At 36.8% G+C, this 19,466-nt stretch overlaps 1 protein-coding gene across 3 annotated transcripts in view; it reads right to left on the bottom strand.

Annotated features, from left to right (window-relative positions):
* ARHGAP29 (Rho GTPase activating protein 29) overlaps nucleotides 1-18,406 on the bottom strand; it is a 55,102-nt gene extending 36,696 nt beyond the window's left edge. For all 3 annotated transcript variants that reach the window (XM_085303597.1, XM_085303596.1, XM_085303595.1), the window contains exon 1: nucleotides 18,035-18,406. In XM_085303597.1, coding sequence (XP_085159723.1) covers nucleotides 18,035-18,296 — 262 coding nt within the window. In that variant the 5' untranslated portion in view covers nucleotides 18,297-18,406. The remainder of the gene's footprint in view (nucleotides 1-18,034) is intronic.
* Between the last annotated feature and the right edge of the window lie 1,060 nt (nucleotides 18,407-19,466).

Here is a 19,466-nt window from a genome sequence, read left to right on the forward strand (position 1 = left end):
ACAGTCAAAATCATTTTTTATGAAATGGTCTAGCAAAATCCTATAATATGGTTTCCATCCTGATGGAAATCTGTAGGTCTAAAGAAAACAACACAAAAAAACCTCATATACCCAACACTGCTAACCACCTACATAGAACAGCTAAATGTGTTTTTGATAGAAAGACATAGCAAAACAGCACTAGTGCCCATTATGTCTTTGGCACTGCTTTCAGCTATTTTCCGCTGCTCTGTGAACTTTAGCACTTAAATWGAACATCCTTCCAGTATCTAACGAGGCAATTACTCTTATCAACCTTTAATTTTATTTACTTGGCTCACAAGAGTCACTTGGAAAAAAGCGGCAATAYAAGCACCAGAAAAATCTTGATTTTTAGATTGTCTACGTAATAGCTCACTCTTGAACAATTATTAGAAACTTAACACAAGAAATAATTTGTTTTGGAATTTCAGGATAAAAAAAGAGGGGGAGAAACATCTATAATGTTTTCCCTACTGGGATGAACGTTAATTATTTTAGAAAAAGCTAGCAAGAGCTAATAAAATMACTCTTAAATTAACGGATACATTTAAGTGACTGATAAAGCTTTTAAAGGAAATTCTATGCCAATTCTGTTTTTCCATTTCTTTAGAAAATTTTCAGTATACTGAGACGTTGTTTATCTTTTTAAATCTGAAAAAATAGACTTCCTTAAAACAGCTTTGGTAGCTAGAATTTGGTCTATTTTCTTTTTTTCCCCTGTACTTAGAGTTTTCAAAATAGCAAGTAAGCCAGTGCTAGCTTTTTTGTTAATCAGTATCATGGCAACCCTTGTTGTCATGGCATCATTAAAAGACACTACACCAAATTCATACACTGTCCTTGGCAACACATACCTCATATTTTTTTGCAACCAATATTTTAATCACATTATAYTGCAATAAAAGTGAAAACTTATAGCAAGTAAACACTTAACCAATTATTTCTGCTAAGAAAATTCTAAGGACATGTATAGTTTGATTAGGAATGAAGGAAGATGAGAAAGGCTTTAAAAAAAAAGGAAACAACTCCCTCCCATCATTTTACATAATAGCATCACTTTGGGAGTTTATTTGGAGAAGAATAATAGGGTGATTCAGTTCAGTGACACTGCAAGGAAATTTTCTGCAAATGGTTTATTAAATATAGTACATTAAAACTAGCAGTATTTTATTCCATGCTTTGTATTATAAAAGCATTATTTGCATGTAAGAAAGYATTGGGCAAGTCAGTTGCACATTGACAAGTCAGTTGTGTATTTATGACTTAACTACTAYATTTGATCTTAGAATTAAGCTATACAAATATGAGGCTAAAATGAAGAAGCRCCTAGGATTTACAGTTTAAGGATCTTAAGGATGGAGATACTTCCTTGACTTTTTTGCAAAAGCAGAGCAAAAGCAAACACTTGCAGTTTAAAAAAGTGCACTTGGATAAAAAACAAAATAAAACCAAAACCAAAAACAAATCCTCCCCCCAAACCCACTATCCTCTGTTAGTCTAGACTTCCAGGATTTCTAGCATGAAATACTGACATACTTTTGTTGAGTACCAGGTGAATGTCTCATCCAGCCCTTCTAAGATTTGTCATATACTAGCTGGGGTTGGTCAGAACATTTCAGTCTGTCCACTCACATTCTACTTAAATAGATCACATTTTTCAATGAGTTTATCAGTTGCTCTTAGGAGAAGAAAAAAGCATACTTACCCATTCCCCAGGAATACAGAGGAAAGCCCAAGATGGAAAGTAWGGCAAAATAAGAGCATATGGGCCTTCAAAACTTACTATTTGTTCTTTACAAAGGTATGGAAATACACATTTCACTTACAGCAGGCTTATCACTGAATTATGCTGGCCAGCAGAGTCTGTTAGGGCAGGACCACATCTCCTCAGACATCTCTCCTACCTCCACTCCAGTCCCCAAAACAAGCAAGTGACAGGTGAAACTCTTTTTCAGAGCAAGCACAGCAAACGGCTTTATAACTGGGATGACAGAAAGGACAGACAGATCCCTTACTCACCAGGCGGGTAACACCCTACCGAGCTGACTGTCCAGATGGGTACTACCTGGCATTCGGAGGTTGGTGCTAAGCTTCTTTAGCTATTCCTGTCAAAACACTTCCAGCCCTTACCAGAAACAGTAGATGGCCTTAGGCATAACACGAAGTTAAAAAGTCACTGGACGGCTCCCCAAAGATGAGGTATGTTTCACAGGATGCTGTTCAGGACTTACTACACTTGTTTCTGATTAAGATAGCCCTCATCGAGCACTCAAAGAGAAAGTTTAAGACAGAAGACCTTTGAGTGTGTCCTACAAAAGGAACAGTAAGAAGATTACTATGTCAAAGATGCATTGGAAGGTTACAAAAGGACATCTTGGGCACTAAGRTCTTGTTATTAGGGACACAGCAAACAAGACTTTTGCAACAGCATCTCTTTTATTTGCCCGAGACTCAAAAACAAACAAAAATCCCAACACCCCTGAGATGCAACTTAAGAGCTATACAATGTATGGAAAAGCTGATACTGTATATTAATATTGAACTTTAAACACAGAAAGGACTGAGGAATGATTAATGCTTTTACTTTCTCAGGTAGCAGAGCTGGAAGAAGAGGGAATGGTAGCACCGCGGTATCCTCAGGAAAGGCAGAGCAACAACAGACACTACTGGTCAAAATGATCGACTCTTCCCTACACACAACACAAGCAACAACTAGCGCAAAGGATCTTACCTGTTTCACTTCTGCTTTAAAACGATTGCCCGTGGTACTTTACTTTTGAGGAAAGCAGATTGCCACTGATGTTTATAGCAAATATTGCCCTCACTAGTGCAGGCAAATTTTGAGAACACAAAAACAATTTTGCAATGGCTTTATAAGGAAACTCAGGTGCTATTTTTTATTGTTCACATTAAAAAAAAATCAATTTGTGAAGCATCTCAATTTCATTCTAAATGTCTGATCCATTCAATTACTGTAATGAAAACCTTTGAGAATGAAGACTGAAAGATTTTTAAAAATTTTTAGAAAAAATTCTCCAAGTGTCATTTTTTCAAATATTAAAAACTAACTTAAAATAGAGGCTTTTCAGTTCACCTCTTTTCCTTTTCCTGGCTTCAAAGGTTTGTGCTTCACAAGAGAAAAAAACCTCTTGTATAAACTCATAACCATAAAAAGGTGACTTTTCACAATTTAGACCAATTCAGTACCTAAATCCCTTAAGCTTTAAAACTCCCAGTTAAACACTTTATAAAAATCACAACACAATATACATACTTTAAGGAATAACAATTAAAAAAGCATTTCTATCAGAGTAGTTTGCATTCTAATAGATAGTTTAAACTTTTCTTAAAAAGGCAAAACTTTAAAACCTTTATATCTTCTAGATTAAAGGCCACAGTTTTGTTGATACAGTTGTCTTTTTAAATTTGCATGAAAATATAGTTTACTTTTTTTTTTTTTTTTTTTTTTTTTAAACTCAGGTTATCTTCCTGCCTCTGGCTCCCTTTTTCTTCTCTCTACCCATTTGACAGAATACACTAATCTGTATTAAGTGTTCTAGTTTTCCTTTGTGTTTTTTAAACTAGGCTTTAGTTATAGTCCAGTTCTGTACTTCTGAATAGTCAGAGGTTGTGTGAGAAGTCTTTATTAYCTATGTAAAGAAGGCAAATCAAGACTAGATCCATTTTCAGAAATTAAAGGCAAGTTGTAAAATCAAGATTCCTTGACTTTTTGAAACAGTATTTTAAGAAAATAGATGGTGTATCTGCAAAATATATTAGAATATTCAATCTTGAATTTCTTCATACATTGTAAGTAAATATTTTCATTATGTTGATTTTCCAACTGATATCAACAGAACTGTTGTTACTTCACATTCATTTCACATTTAAATTCATAGATTAACTCCCCACTTGCGTATGTGAGGAAGCCTTTGGAAGAAAACCTACCACAATGCAGCTTTTCATCAGTCTATTTCAATATGCTATACGCCACATTCCTTCAACTTTTGTACTCCACTAGCCTGGAGATTCCAGTCAACTAACCTAGATGTGTTCAGCCATGCAGTTTAATCTTTAGAATATATTCATCATTTAATAAATCAAAATTTACAGATAAGAATACAATGATGAAAGTTGCTGGCATTTTTCACATTTACCTGTTTCTTACAAGTGAGAGTGAACACTCTATGTGGTAAGCTCAGCCACCATTCCTATCATTTCCCAGAGTCTTCCAGTAGTTTCAKAATAGAAAGCAGGCAAGGACAGCATTTCAGCATTGTAAGAACACATTTAAAGTCAGAATTGTGAATTGTCTAGTGGATGCAAGGCTGCCTTCTTTATAAGGAATACAYCCGCAGTAAATCAGGTCAGTCACACTTTACCCGAAAGTCTTATCCATAGATTTAGTAACTATACTTTTATTGGTATACTACTTATTTCTTATTCAGGGGCATTTCACTGAGACTTAGCAAAATAGTCCTTGGACCAAATAGTTTACAACATGAGAAGCTCTTAAAATGAAACTAGAAAATGGTTAGGCTTTAAGTAACTATGCTGCTTGCATATAGCTTTGAGTTCTGAAAAAGCGTGAAGTAATACTCAACTTCCATACTGCAAATGTCTGAAAAAGAAACAACTCTTGAAAAAGAAACTATCCTCAGAAAGCTGTTTTTGCCATATTTCTCAGCTGCAGGAAGGGTATTATGAAGATTTGTTTTATCCATTAAAAAATAAATTTAACCTTTGCTTACTCACATCAAAAGATTATCAAAAAATACTTAACCTTTAACTCATGCTAGTTTTAGTTTAAAATACCATTTGTTCTACATGGCTGCTCCTTCCACTTTTAGTCTAAATCAATGATCAAGTGGAGAAGCTATTTTCTTGCTGGTAGCCCACCTAGTTTTCAAAAGGCCATATAAAGCCAGGATTATGAGATTACGTGGTGTTAGACAAGACATTTGACGAGACAGTGAATTTACTTYGTGCATTTATTTTAAAAGACCTTTTATATACAATTACAGACTAATATACAGTGCAGTGACATTTTATTTTTATTTTGTTGTTTAAAAGTTGGTTTTGTTCAGCAAAAACAACTTACATTAAGTAGGATTCAAATCACTGCAATAGTCAACAGAAATATCAATTGTCTAGAAAACTGATCAACTTTGAGGATTAATTTTTCAAAGTTCCAGCACTGAAGTCATGCTGAAACTACCACCTGACAGTAGAGGTAAGGCCTGGCATACAACTTATATAGGTGACCCAGCAAAGTGATGAGCCCTTGGAATGCTCAGGAGAAAATACTTTTAAAAACCTACCAACCACTACTAGAAGCAGGAATAGTCAATCACTACTGCAATGCAGTTTTGGTATTAGATATTTCATACCAAAGCATCTTTGATGATTTGGTATGAAGAATAGTAAATGATATTATGCTGGTACTCACATGTCCCCCAAAAAATGACAAAAACCCAGTGCAGAACTCACTATACATTTTTAATTGAGCTTCCCCGCCACAAATAGCTTGCAATAGGAAGGTGAAAAACAAACCACAATCCATTTACTTTATGGTTCTGGATTTATATAGTTATTTCCCTTGTAACTCCAACATTAATGAAGAACCCAAAGAAAGGATGTACAGGCCAGCAAAAGTTGCAAAATGGGATAATTACAATGGAAACAGGAATAATTTATTGTGAGGTCAACTGCACCCTTGAATAGTAGCCCCATCCATTTAGTTTTTCATCTAATGTCATGCAGCATTGGATTTTGTGCAGAAGCTTCTCAGATGATTTAGAATCTTATTTATCTATATGCTCCGTATCTGATGTTTACTTTCCAAACTAAGAAGTAGGCAGAGAGCTCTAACATCATGTCTAGTCATGAGCTGAAGTAGCTACTACTGAACAAAATTCTCCATTCTTTGGTCAATTTGCTCTCTTGCTTTTGCACAGAGGCTTAAAAATTGAGACCAACTGTTACTATCTCATATGTCACCTTCACAAACTGTCTTCACTCTACTATCACACAATGCCAGCTTCAATCATTTATTTTACTAAACCTCTAGGTAAACAATTTTCAATTTACCAAATGCAGCACTAAACATCTGGGACTGTTCACCAAATAGCTGTCTCCAACTGCTCTTCTGCTTGCAGCGGTTAACCTACTGGTGTGCTGAGATCAGAACCTATTTTGTTGACCAATACTGTCTTGTTTCTCTGAACATCCACTTCAGTGATTCCTGCATGTATCTGCTTCTACTTACCAACATTTAAGAACATCTGGACAAACTTCTTTGTTTATAGATGAAGAGTTTGTTCATAGACAAAGGAATAATTAAAAAAGATGCAAAAGAATTTAAAGATCCCAAAGAATGTGTTCACATCACTATCAACACTGTAAAACAGCCATAGGAATTTGTGAATAGTAAGCAGCCTTTAAACTAACATTTTAGGAATTCCCTATCTACAGTTATTTCAGCAACATCTAATCTTACAGAGAGCTGAGAAAATGCTCTGGCCCAGAATAAAACACCAGTTGAGAGGTTTATTTTGTTCACAACACAGAGCTCTAAATGAACCACATCTCCATGCTTTGAAAAACCTCAATACAAGGCTCAGAGAAGCATACCTTTTGGTAATCCTGTGCTATAACACTCAAACTTGGCCAAAACTCCTAAAGATGTCAAAGCCCTTTGCTGAAGCGTGGGCATAGGTTGAGAGAAACAGAAGGTATTTGGTTTCAACTTCATCCAATAAATATACTTTCTACAAATTATTTATCTACTATCCTGCAATTCATTTCTAACCAACAAAGCTAACATTTTTGATGCGTCTCAGTGTCGCAGTTGATGCTTCCTCACGAGGTCTTCTATGTTTTTCAGGTTTCCAAAGCTGGTAGAACAGGATTAAGCCATCGCTACACAAGTTAAGAGAAACACTTTATTCCTTCCAAAGTAAGAGCTTCCCTAGTAGTCACGGTATGCATGGCTACATACATAATATTACTGCCATTCTGTGTCTCTTGGCAAAGCAATACTAACACTAAAATATTTTTTAAAAGTATAATGAATTGCTATAACACTCACCCTATGAGTCCCAAACCCAAATTTTGGGTAGCGCAGAGAATCAAGACATTTTAAATAAGTAACAAGCTATAATAATAATACTTTGGGGTAGCTGAAATCATAGATTTCAAACAAATTAAGCTTCAACTCTTCTCCTATGCATTCTTTAGTACCCAATTACATACTGACTTTATCATTTCACATTATGATTGAAATGATATCATTGCACATGCTGCAAGAGCATATGATACTGCCAAGCCTTAGCGTTCAATCTCCATTCATTTGCCATTCTAGACCAAAGCAAGTTAAGCCGTTTTAGATGCTGCTTCATGTACAAAAGATTTTTCTATCTGAGCATCCAAGCCCCAGAAATCAATCACAAGCAAGTTCCTTTAAAGGCCTTTTAATACTCCTCATATTAAAAACACTGTCATTACCCTTTCAAGTTTAAACAGTAACTGGACTTTCATGCAATAACTGAATTGGCTCAATATCTCAAACAATTTAGTCCTGACACAGAACACAACTCTAAAGAGTTAAGTTTGATAAACTAACCTTTTTATTAAGTTAATAGTGTCTCCAAGGTAAATACAAGCAAGCTTGACAAATAAGAATTCCTGCGCATTTTAAAAATTAGTTTAATGAAGTGCCTTCAAACAGTAAAGAAGGCAAGATGGAAGAAAATTTCCTTTCTTCAGCTAAATCACAGCTTCTTCAATAAAGCTTCTGAAGTCCTATGTTTTCCAGTTACCCTATTCTGTAACGGATGTCATTAAGACAAAGGTTTAACCCAGACAACTATTTGCTAGAGCCTGAGTCACCTGAATCTTCAATAAAAAGCAACATTTTAAAGAGACAAAGGAGCAAGTTCCCATAAAATCCCTTGCTTTCCTTAAAAAGGCTAAACGCTACCTACAAAGGTCAACGTCCAAGCTCTGTGTCAAGCCTACTATTCCATCATGCAATTCTAACTCCATTTCATTAATGAGATTTTGAATCTAACATGACCAAACCGCTGTCATTGCCAGATGAACACTTGCTTGGAATTAAGAGACAAGTCAACTTCAGTTCTGCGAGTTAACTACACAAATAGGGACAGCACTCCCAAMAAAATAGGTAGAAGAGGAATGATTTCAAGTAATTAGTTTATGAAGACATCATAAAGCCCAGACCACCAACAGAACAAACAATTCAAGAGGTCTCTATGCTTAGGCATGCAAAAATTACTTTTACTGATGTTCTTGTTTTATAACAAATTAATGCATGAAAAATAAGAAAATGGAATATGTTTGTGGATTTGTTGTAATGCATATTGGCAACAGTAGGAAACTAATTTAGGGAAACTTTTTAAACAAAGAGGCTCTTACACAGAAATTGCTCAGTGTTAGGAATACGAGAATTCACACTGGAAATGAATCAAACCTGATCTTTCAGGTGTTAGTGCAAAGTTCTCAGAGATGCAAGGTTTCATGGCCAAGTGCTCCCTTCTTTCACAAGCAAGCTGCTAACTACATTAGTAGTCAGTACTACATTTTTATTATTAAGTAGTCTGGCTTTTCAATTACAGTCAAAAAAAGAAACTGAGAAAATCTTGACCATTGATTATCTTCCTCACTGCTCACCTTTCATTTTGCTAATAGTGCAACATCAGTTTCAGGCGGCTAGGTGTTGCTACTGTGGAAAGAGGAGGAGATCTAAAAATACTAGAATCTTTAAGTTAAATATTCTGAGGTTGTTCTGTACATCAGAAATGAAAAAAGTAAGAGTAGATGTTTTTTCCTTGTAGTACTTCAAAGGCAACGTAGAGAAAAATGCCTATGTGCTCTTGTTCAGAGTTTTTCTAAAGGCAGATATGCTAATTATTTAAGTCAATAAAAATATCCGGAGTACACATAAGGGTTGATTTTACATTTTAAACACTCATAAGCGTTCAAGACACATACACACCCCCCTCCTGACTGCTGATCCTGGACACTATAGCAACAAGTGAACATTTGTTCCCAAGGAATGCCGAGTATGTGCCTGGGGGAGGGGGAGCCGAATCAACCACAAACTGGTCTGCTGCTTCACTAAGTTATTATTTAACTTAAATCTTTCCAAACTCTAAAATTGAAGAAATAGCATTTACTACCCAGCATTAACTGTCTGAATTTCATAGACAGGTTACAGTGCACTTTGACTGTTAAGAACACAGCTTTGCTTGCAGTGAACTTCAAGGAGGATTTTTTGCCCCCTTGTTCTTAGTATTGAAAACAGCTGAATTGTTCCATGAATGTGATATCTTACTATTAACACAAGGAGTTTTGCATAAGTCTAACAAAGTAAACAATAAATGCCTTATAGAAATTTTAATGTCAAGGTTTTCTTTTCCTTTCAAATCATGCCTAGCCTTTGATTCCAGCTTCATCTTCATTTGTTCTCAAAACCTTCATATCTAAACTACTACTAAGGGGGTAATATCTAGACCAAAAGTCAAGTCAATTTTGCAAGCATATAGCTTGATGATTCCTGGAAAGCAGTGCACATTAAAAAAAAAAAAAATGCCCTTTGGTTGGCTAGAGAGCCTGGTCAGTGTTAAGCAGAGCTGCTGCTTAAGCAGACTTCTGACGTTGCAGCCTTCAAATTGTGGGGGGGAAGTAGCCAGTGTTTCTGGTTCTCCTTTAGGTCGCAGCATCTGAAATTCCAGGAGTTCCTAACAAAAGCCAGACGTGCAGAAAAGCAGCAGCTTGGACAAAATGTTTTTTGGAATACCCAGCAGTGAAATGCAAATAGAAGTGGAAAGTTCTCTCTTCCAGTTTAAAGCTAACATTGCTTGCGAAAAAGCATCGTCTCTAGTTCCTGATGTCTCCTATAAATTTGATGGTTAACAAGTTTATGTAGGATCAGTGTGGGGGCTTGTTTTCCCTCCGGTTTCACTAGCTCTCCTGTGTTCCAGAGAGCTCAGGCCACAGCAAGTTTCTGCTCTCTTTGCAGAGGTTCTCAGCTTTTGAAGGATCTTGCACTGGACGGGAACAGGACTCCGAGCCAGCGATCTCAGTGCTCTGCTTAGGAGAGAGACTCAGGAAAAATGACAGCATGAAAACAAGGCAAGTGGGGGAAACAGCTAGCAGATTTCTGGCTTGCTGTGGTTCTAAACCTCTGCAAAGGGAATTCTCCAGCAAGCGTGGGGGGCAGTTTGCATGCCTGACAATTCCCACTCCACACCCAATTTTGGGGGAAAGAACATCAGAAGTTTTATATATATATATATATATATATATATATATATAAAATCACATTACTTTTGAATTATTAGTAATAATTTCTAACTTGTTAAAACAACAAAAAAAGGAAATATTTACTTTGTCCTTATCCTTGTTCCTTTACTTCTCTTAGCTTGAAAGACTGTTTCACAGTTGTCTACGACCAGTTTTGATTTCAGACTGGCAGAACTAGCATGAAGAAGTGATTAGCTCTTGGTGATATGCAACAGGCTGTTCTAAGGAATTTCCAGGTCAGAAAGACTGGAAGTGCTTACGTCTTCACATTTAAAAAGTGGGTTTTTAGAAGGCAAGTTTAAAAGATGACTATCCACTTCAAGAATGTCTAAAGCTTAGAGCTGGAGACTGATTAATTTGCCTCCTACAAAGGGCATTTTCTACTTACTGTCCATCCCCGGCAAACTTTCAGGAAAATAAATATCTGTCAACTTAACATTCAATAGAGGAAACAMAGTTGGTCCTGGGTAGTGTCAGGGTGGAGCGCCACACAAGCTATGCTAAAACTGTCACAGTGCCCTTCCATTTTTACCTCTGGCCACTTGTCCCTTTGCCAGTGTTCTCCTCCCTCTTCTGCTGGCACTCGGTAAAACCTTAGCCAGCCAGCTCAGGAGGCTGATGTGGCTGAAAACTATTTCCTTTTTTCCTAAGGCTGGCTTTCAGCCAGTTCGGCTCACCAAACTGGCTTGCTCTGCAGTCACCTGAGCACGACTGCCAGTGCAAGAAGAGGTAGAGAGACCACAGCAGCTCAGGTTTAAACTGCTCTACCTTTCTGTGGAAACATAGTATTAATGTAGTTCAAAACAGATGTAACAAGCTTTGCAGTAAGACAGGAAAACAACAATTTGGATGCATCCTGTAGACTTCGAACAGCTACACTATGGTGCCATGAATTCAGCTGTTGGTGGGGAAGACAAACCTGTGATTCACGCAGGAGCACTTTCAGAAACTGCACTTTCCAGCTGCCTTACACCTGCCCCAGTCTGTTTTTTTTCAGTTAATGCACCATTTGTCCTGGCTTCCCTGCCACTGTGGTTCACAAGGTCAAGTCTGCCTGCTCTGCTGTGGGAACAGTAACATTCAAAACAGCAAATACCAATTCCTGCAACTCAGCTCTTACTCCCCTTTTCAGCTCAGCAGGAGTTCTGCGATGCCAGACTTTACACTAGATGCAGGAACAACTTTTACTACAGACTACTGCATTTAAAATGTGCAGTTAGTTCTTTGTGGACCAAGTTTGAGCAGCACTACAAAAAAATAAATTGTTTTAACGATAAACTAGTTTACATAATTTTCTTCAGATTTTATAGCTATGTAACACTTCAGATTTGGAAAGTGATTAGCATTAAAAATTCCATATTGAAAATTCCTGAAAGGCTGCAATTTCTGTACTAGGATTAATTATCTATTAGACAGGTTACCCCAGACTTTTTTTTTTTTTTTTTTTTTTTTTGCATTACATGCCATAAAAGAATCAATGGGCCATATTTTACATGAATTCCTCTGCCCTCTCCTCAGAATCCCTGAAGATCACTTAATTCACAAACAGATTGCCTACGTATTTGATAATTGCCGTTAGGTTCTTGCAGTCACTGAAAATTAGCTAATCTGTCAGTGCTTTTCTTTTCCCTCTTCCAGTAGGGCTTTTCATTTAGGATACAAAATACTATTGAACAGAACACGAGCACCATCTCCCACAAAAATCTAAAGAAGTGCATCCAACATCACTCAAAACAAATGACAAACATTTCTTTATGAAAGTCTTGCAAAGAAAGGTAAACATTTCATTAGATCTTTGTTCAGCACAGCCTGCCCACCTACTAAGCACTCAGGTTACGAGTTACATTTTCAGGATCTCAAGTGTCATTAGATGGGTAATACATTCAGTTTAAGGTGTATCAAAGACAGCTGTTTTCATTGAGAGACATCAAAATTGGAATGATGAACTAACAGCCAAATTACACCTTGCATTATAAATTATCATAATTTCAATCTGTAATCTTCACTGCAATAGATAATGAACTTCAAATATCCCCAGCAAAACAAGACAAACTGATTTTCCAAGATAGTGTCTCAAACTTTGCAACAGAAAACATTAGTATTTCTTTAGCATTTTACTTTTATTTCTTCTCTCTTAAAACTTTATAGTGCCTTATTCATGCTAAAATATGGGCAGTATATATAAAAAAGCACACCTTATCAAGCCTGGAGCTGCTGAAGAGAAATCTTTCATCTTTGACCCTCAGGAATCACGTTCAGCATAGCATGTGGTAATACCCATCTCTGTGGTGCTAACACAAGGTTTTGGAGCCGCTAGTGATTACAATTTCCTTATTTTGAGGAAACTGTTTAACTTGACACACCTTGAAAAATTTCCCACTGGGCTGAGTATCTATCCTTCAAGAATAAGGAGCTGAGAGGTTTCAAGTTAGGTAGCATTCCTGATCCTTCTGAAAGTATTGGTGCTATCCTAAAGAGGATGCAGACATTCCTGACTAAGACCATCCAGCTTCATAAGTGTTTTAACTCTGTGGGGGCAGGGGAAGGACAAAAAAAATCCCCCTCCCAAACCAAACCAAAACCAGAAAACCCAACACACAACAACAAAAAAACTCACCCACCCACCAAAGAAACTGGACAGCAAAATCTGATCCTCAAAGAGAAACATTGGATTAAAGGCAAGAGCTTTATCTTTTTATTTTGTTTTCCAACACATCTGAAAAACAATACAGTCCCATTTTAGAATAAACTGGAGTCTACTTAACTGCAAATAGAATGAACTTGAGGAAAAAAGCCTTTACTCATGAAAAGAATGCAGAAGTACCCACATGAAGCACATAATATCACACTTTGAAGATTACTTCAGTTTGTGATAAAAACAAGCAATAATTCCTGAATATATTCTGAATTACAATCAGACAGTATATAAAAGTAGAAAGTATAATTACTCTAGCACTTTTAGACTAGATGCAAATTTTACCCTTTACAACTATTACTAATGCAATTCAGTATTTCCCACAGAACCAAGGGCAGATCTTACAATATGAAACACTACATTCAAAAACAACAACAACAACAAACAAAAACAAACCAAAAAAACACAGCTGCCATAAAACTGAAGAATTCACTACCTTCAGACTAGGGAAACCAGAACATTTCSCACATGTCTGATTTTGATATAAGTAAGAGCAACTAGTTATTGTTTAAAAATGAAGCACTTCAAGAAGAAATCTTATAATTAGGAACTTAAACTGCACCCTAAAGATTCTTTTGTGTGGTCCTGTTAAACCAAATAAATGAATCCCATTTCAGGCATGACCACACAGTGGCATCATTTTCTTAAAGCAGTGCTGGAATTTATTACGGGCAGTAACTGAACAGACTGCAGTCTCATACTAAAATACTTGTTCTTACATAGATTCTCAGTTTTGCAGATCTATGCAATACTATTTTGAACTCCACAAAATCCTGTAATAGAAGTTTATAAAAGCTAAGGTCTACATGTTTGTAGCCCCAAAACTGGCTTACAAATTTTCTTTACAACTTCTAGGAGACACAGGTACCTTTACATTGTAAAGAGACTAGACGTTATATAATTACTGCGTATCTCTCCTCTTCCAAAAGGAGATCTCCTGTATGCACAAGTCACTCATCCTCAAAATTCAACAACCTTTACTTCTGGAAATAGCATACCCATGCTTTGGGGACAAGGATTAATCCTCTCAGTCATATCAAGGTACATTTAAGTGTAGTCCAGGTACTTCACATTCCAAAAAATATTTTCAATACTGTGGTCAAGTGGCTAAGCAGCTTTTTGAGGGAGGCAACCAACTTCTCACTTCCCACAACTCTCTGTGCCATGGAAAGTTATGTCTCTTCCTGGCTATCACACCTCTGAAGATCACAAACAGCTCCAGTCTCCAGACTGTACTTCCTAGTACGGCCTACCTTTTGAAAGAGAGGTGCAAGTTGAAAGCAACAATTATTTTCTCATACCCTGAACTGACACCTCAATAGTTACTACTAGAATACAAAAAAAATCACAGAATACCCCTCAGCTTTCAAATCATCAATATAATTGAAAACTCAATCGTAAGACAGTAGCACAGAAGATGAACATATTGTAGGTTACAAAAACAGACTTGCATCTCCTATAATTCAACTAGTTTCAAGTTTACTCTGTCAGGCAGGGATGATTATTATTTTTAAAAAGAACTGTTTTAATTTTCCTCTTATCAGAAGGGACACAAGACTAATTTATTTTGAGTCTCCTTGATATATCTCAGTTTCCTAAGACCCCAGAGGGTACTAATGCTACAAAGGTTTTTCAGTTCAAGCAAATCAAAGACATGATGATAATGTAATTATTCTTACTAGTGTCAGACATATGACTCTAAATCTCATCCATCTGGAAGTTTAACTGATGCCTGGACAAGAAGTCCAGACAGTTTATGCAGTTTAACCACTACCGCTTCAGTCTGCCATCAACTAAGTAAAAAAAAACATAAGGTGATATAACACTAATTTATTGACCTGGATTCAAAAAACACCCAGAGTTCCTCTTGGAGCTTGGTCCTATATCAGTCCTCTACCTAGAGATGGATCTCTAATAACATATAACTACATTCAGTGACCACAATGCCTAAATTCTAAAGGGAATTTAAAAAATGGGCATCAAGAACTGAAGCGTAGGGAACACATGGTATTTCACTCAACCTGAGCAGCAACTGCAGCTCCCTTGTGTCCTAACACTTGACAAAGTTTTCAACCCTGTAACTATATCGAGAGCTACAGCCTTTTAAAAAATGAAATATCATTGTTCAGAAGCGAGCTTCCTCCTTGGTGCTACTTAGCAGATTCCAAGTTCTGGATTTCAACTTATAAAACAATCATTGCTGGGTAGGAGTCCAAAATTAACGCAGACTCAAAATAACTTACAACAACATGGGTTTTATCTTTATCTTGTTTAAAAGTAACAGTCAAGTTTCAGCAACATTACAATGAAATTATAAGAAGTTACWTTAGTACTCATAAGTACTGCAAAGAGAAAGGGCAGTGAGCGGGTGAGCAGTACCAGCCATGTAACCTTCTCTCCTAAAAGATCTCAGCTCACTCATGTTATTTATTAACTCACACTGGTACCACGCAAAAGAGTGTACAAATCTATATCCAAAAGCACTTGTGATCTAGTTCTGACATGAATACAMATTACAGTCCAAAATGGCTTAAATTTTTCACCCAAGACAGCATCACCACATCAGGAGATGTTGAATGAAACATAAGAAAATAACTGCTAGATACTTCCCATGCAGCTCAGGTAACAAACAGGGAATACAACAATAAGTCAATTGGAAAATTCAAGGCCTGCATCTACTGGGATCAGCTAAACTTTTGATACAAATTTGAGCAGTGGAACAGACAGTCCTAGTGAACAGGGAACAACCTGTAACAAGCTGAGCCATGTGGTCAAGAGTGAAGCGACTGTGCATTAGACAGGAATTTTCAAACSCCAGACTCCAGGAATGCTTGCCAGACAAGCACAGAGCTTGCTGATGCAACCCTACTGCATCACTTACGTTTGTCACTTCTGAACTGCTTGAAAATGCATGCAGTACATAAGCAAAATAAAGTAACTCAAAATAAGTTCTGCTCCTAGGTACAGGAAACATTTCCTAAGTTGTACAGCAAAGTTTTACCATTCAACAGAATCTGCACCAAATCACTTGAATAACGCTGTTAAAAAAAGAGAGAGAGAAAATGTCTATCCCTGCAAATGATTCCACCTTGGAATAAACCATGTAACTAATTCCATAATGGTGGGAAACTGCATTTAGTACAAGTTCAGAATTTTATACCTAAGAATTCTGTTCAAAAATTAATAAAAAAACTTACTAAGGTTTCTAAACAGATAACTGTAGAAATTTCTAAAGATAACTAAARCAAAGAGATACAATCCAAAGTATTCAGCTTCAAAGATGTCCTCCCCAGCCAGTAGTAAGCCAGTTAATACTATGGGAACCACTACTATGAGGTTTCAGGGACAGATGTCGTAAGAACACTCCTTATGGAGGTAAACAAACATTCCCCCTTTATAAGATTAGCAATTCTTTAAATGGACAGCATTGTTTCACAAAGTAATTTTGTAAGGTAGTATTAAAAAAAAAAAGGCAACTTCTGTTTTCTATGTTAGTTTCTTTGGTCTTCTGAGCCCCAACTGTAAAACTGAGCATTAATTAAGAACTGCTACATGGCTGCTGAAACACATTAGTATTTTGGCAGTCCCTTCCTACACAACACCTATTTCAGCATCAGTAAGCACCAGAAACTTCATCTCACAAGTCAATATGTTCATCTGGTGAGTTTAGCAACAACATTTTTGGTATGAAGTTAACATCAAAGTTACCACTACATTAAGATTACTTCACTCCTTTTGGCACAGCTATTTCAGTCCAAGTGCACACTTGAGCATTTGAGGTTCACAAAGTACCAGCTCCATTCACTCTCTAATCTTTTTCTCCCTACAGAGCCACCAACACAAGACCAAAAAAATCATAGCACTATTCTGCTTGTTACTGCTAAAGCTCATCACCCTATCTGTGAACAAAGTGGCAGTCCTAAATACATATTTTAGTTAGAAGCAAAAACCATTACACTTATCCAGTACACAAGAAGAGAGAGCAGCAATAGCAAATTCACTGTCTGAACTGCAGAAGGATCTATGGTATGATCGCATTCTTTGGGAGCAGGATTTCTGCTTACCTGTACACTACTTGAATTTGCTCATTGGTAGGTCAGAATTGACCTTAAGAGAAAAGGGACATTGATAATAGCAAGGCACAGGTAGGGACAAAAATAAACTACAACTGTAAACACAGAAGTGCCAGCAAATGCTTGGCATTCAGGACATCTTATACAAAGCTGCTCTACATATCAATGAAGCTATTAACATGAAAACATTTCTGTGCAAGTTCAATAAAAGTTTTCCTGTTGATATCAAAAATAGACTTAATACCATTTCCCTAAAGAAACTGGAAGGTACAGTACTTCTAAATAAATAAATAAAYAAACAAAAATGCAGTTTCCACCTGCTGGCAGAAAACAGTAAATACTTATCTCATAAAGGAAGAAAGTGCTGAGAGAAGTTGCGTTCTACTTAAGTAGCTGTACCTTAAAACCCAAATTCAAACTATTAGCATATGAGCATCTTTAAAAAAAAGAAACACACAAACAGAAACCCAGAGTTGTACTAGCCCAGGAAACTGGAATGTGTCCAACATGCTAAAAGAATTCTTTAGCATTACAGAAGATATTCAGGTGGTTGAAAACCAGTCCGTTGATAGTCTCACTAACTTTTAGTGTCAGCCCAGGCAGTCTGCWGAACACCTATTCTCTTGCGTCCTTTTAAGTATCACGTACCCCAAAGCACTACATACTGATTATGAAACAGATTGCACGGTGTTCAGATGAGGAAATACAGAACCCAAACTAACCACCACCATTTCCTGTAATCATCATGCAAGTATTTGGGGGGGGGGGAAGTATTTGGGGAAGAGAGAAGGAGAGGAGGTACTGGGGAGCAATAACCATGGTAAAAACTAGTGAAAAACAAATGGACAGAATTGCGGAAGTTTCAGAAAGAATTTCTTTCTTCAGAGAGAATTTAGGATAAAAAATATAACTGACAAACCTTCTGAAAGAATGGCTTCCTTCAAGTAGAGTAGCACATCTGCAAATTTTCTGACATCATTCACCAGTTGCATGATGTATTCTGGATCCACAACAGGATTATCATAGCAGTCAGAGTTAGAGCTAACGCTGCTCAGAGAGCTGCTCTTGGTGCTGCGCCCCATTCCCCAATTTCCTGAATTAGAGATGGTGAAGAAGTTGGAGGTAGACAGTCGGGCTAATCCCAAACCACGCTTGTTACTTCCACCGTTCTGTCGCAACATCCCAGCAGCCGCTATGCTTATAGAGCTCTTGCCATTAACGTTCAGCGTTGCTTAATGTCCATTTGACAAGCCAAAAGTGAAGCCCTTAAAATTTGGAGGAAGGAGTGGGAGAGACAAAAGTACTGATTAGTGTAGAAATATTTGTGAAGTAATACTGTGGTACTGATGAGATCCAAAAATTCTTTCAAAATGATAGTACTTTACAGTAACATGTTTAACTGAAATCTTCTAAAGGTTTTTGATTACTTCAAGCTATTTTAATCTGCAAAGCAAATATACAATGTTATAGCTGCATAGAAATCAGCTGTATGCAGAAATTGCTTTTATTTCAAGAGCTAATGATACATGCTCATTTCATGACAAAACTTTAGCCTCTGAATATTTTTTKKGGGAAACTAAGAATCAAGTTCATAACATGCTTACCGAGACCTGTTCTAAGGCATTAAGTGTTACTGTAACTTAACAGAACTGGAAAAAAAAAAAAAAAAAGATATAGAGCATGAACAACATCCTGACCTGCATCAACCACCAAGTGGTATTCAGCATCCTGTCTCTTATGATCATAGACAACTGTGAAGGATAGATTTTCCTCGTGCAGATTGGGCCCAGCAAGAACCTTTTGACCTATCAGTTTGTCTAAGGAAGGAAAACACCCTGAAAGAAGCTATGTGGGCTTTTAAGTCTATTATCTTTCACTACAAGTTGCAAACAACAGACAAAAAAAAATGAAGAGATATTTTTAAATATTTTAGTATCACAGTCTATCTATAAATCTCAAAGTAGTTTATTTCAGGGGTGCTGTTTTGCTTTAGTACAGCTTAGAAATCCATTCTGTCATAAAAAGGCACAAATTTGGGGGGATTAAGTTAGTATAACTCAGCAWCCACCTGTGTTCATTTAATTTAGGAAAAACGGAATGCTACTGCAAATTTCCCCACACCAAGTTAAGCCATTCACTTCAAAGCAGCAGACTCCAGGTGGTGAATGCAGGTATGGTTCCAGGAGCTTTCACAATGCCAGGTATTATTCTCCCAATACCGAGAGAAATTCTCAATGTTTACACTGTATATTAAACACTAAGGGAAAAACAAAATTGGAACACGTCAGCAAAAAAAGCGTAAAATTGTTCGCAGACATATCTGCGGCAAGTCTCTTATCTGTAGATAAAAA

The sequence above is a fragment of the Rhea americana genome, unplaced genomic scaffold (assembly GCF_003343005.1).
Source record: "Rhea americana isolate MKP2758 unplaced genomic scaffold, rheAme1 scaffold_2, whole genome shotgun sequence".
Lineage (NCBI taxonomy): Eukaryota > Metazoa > Chordata > Aves > Rheiformes > Rheidae > Rhea > Rhea americana.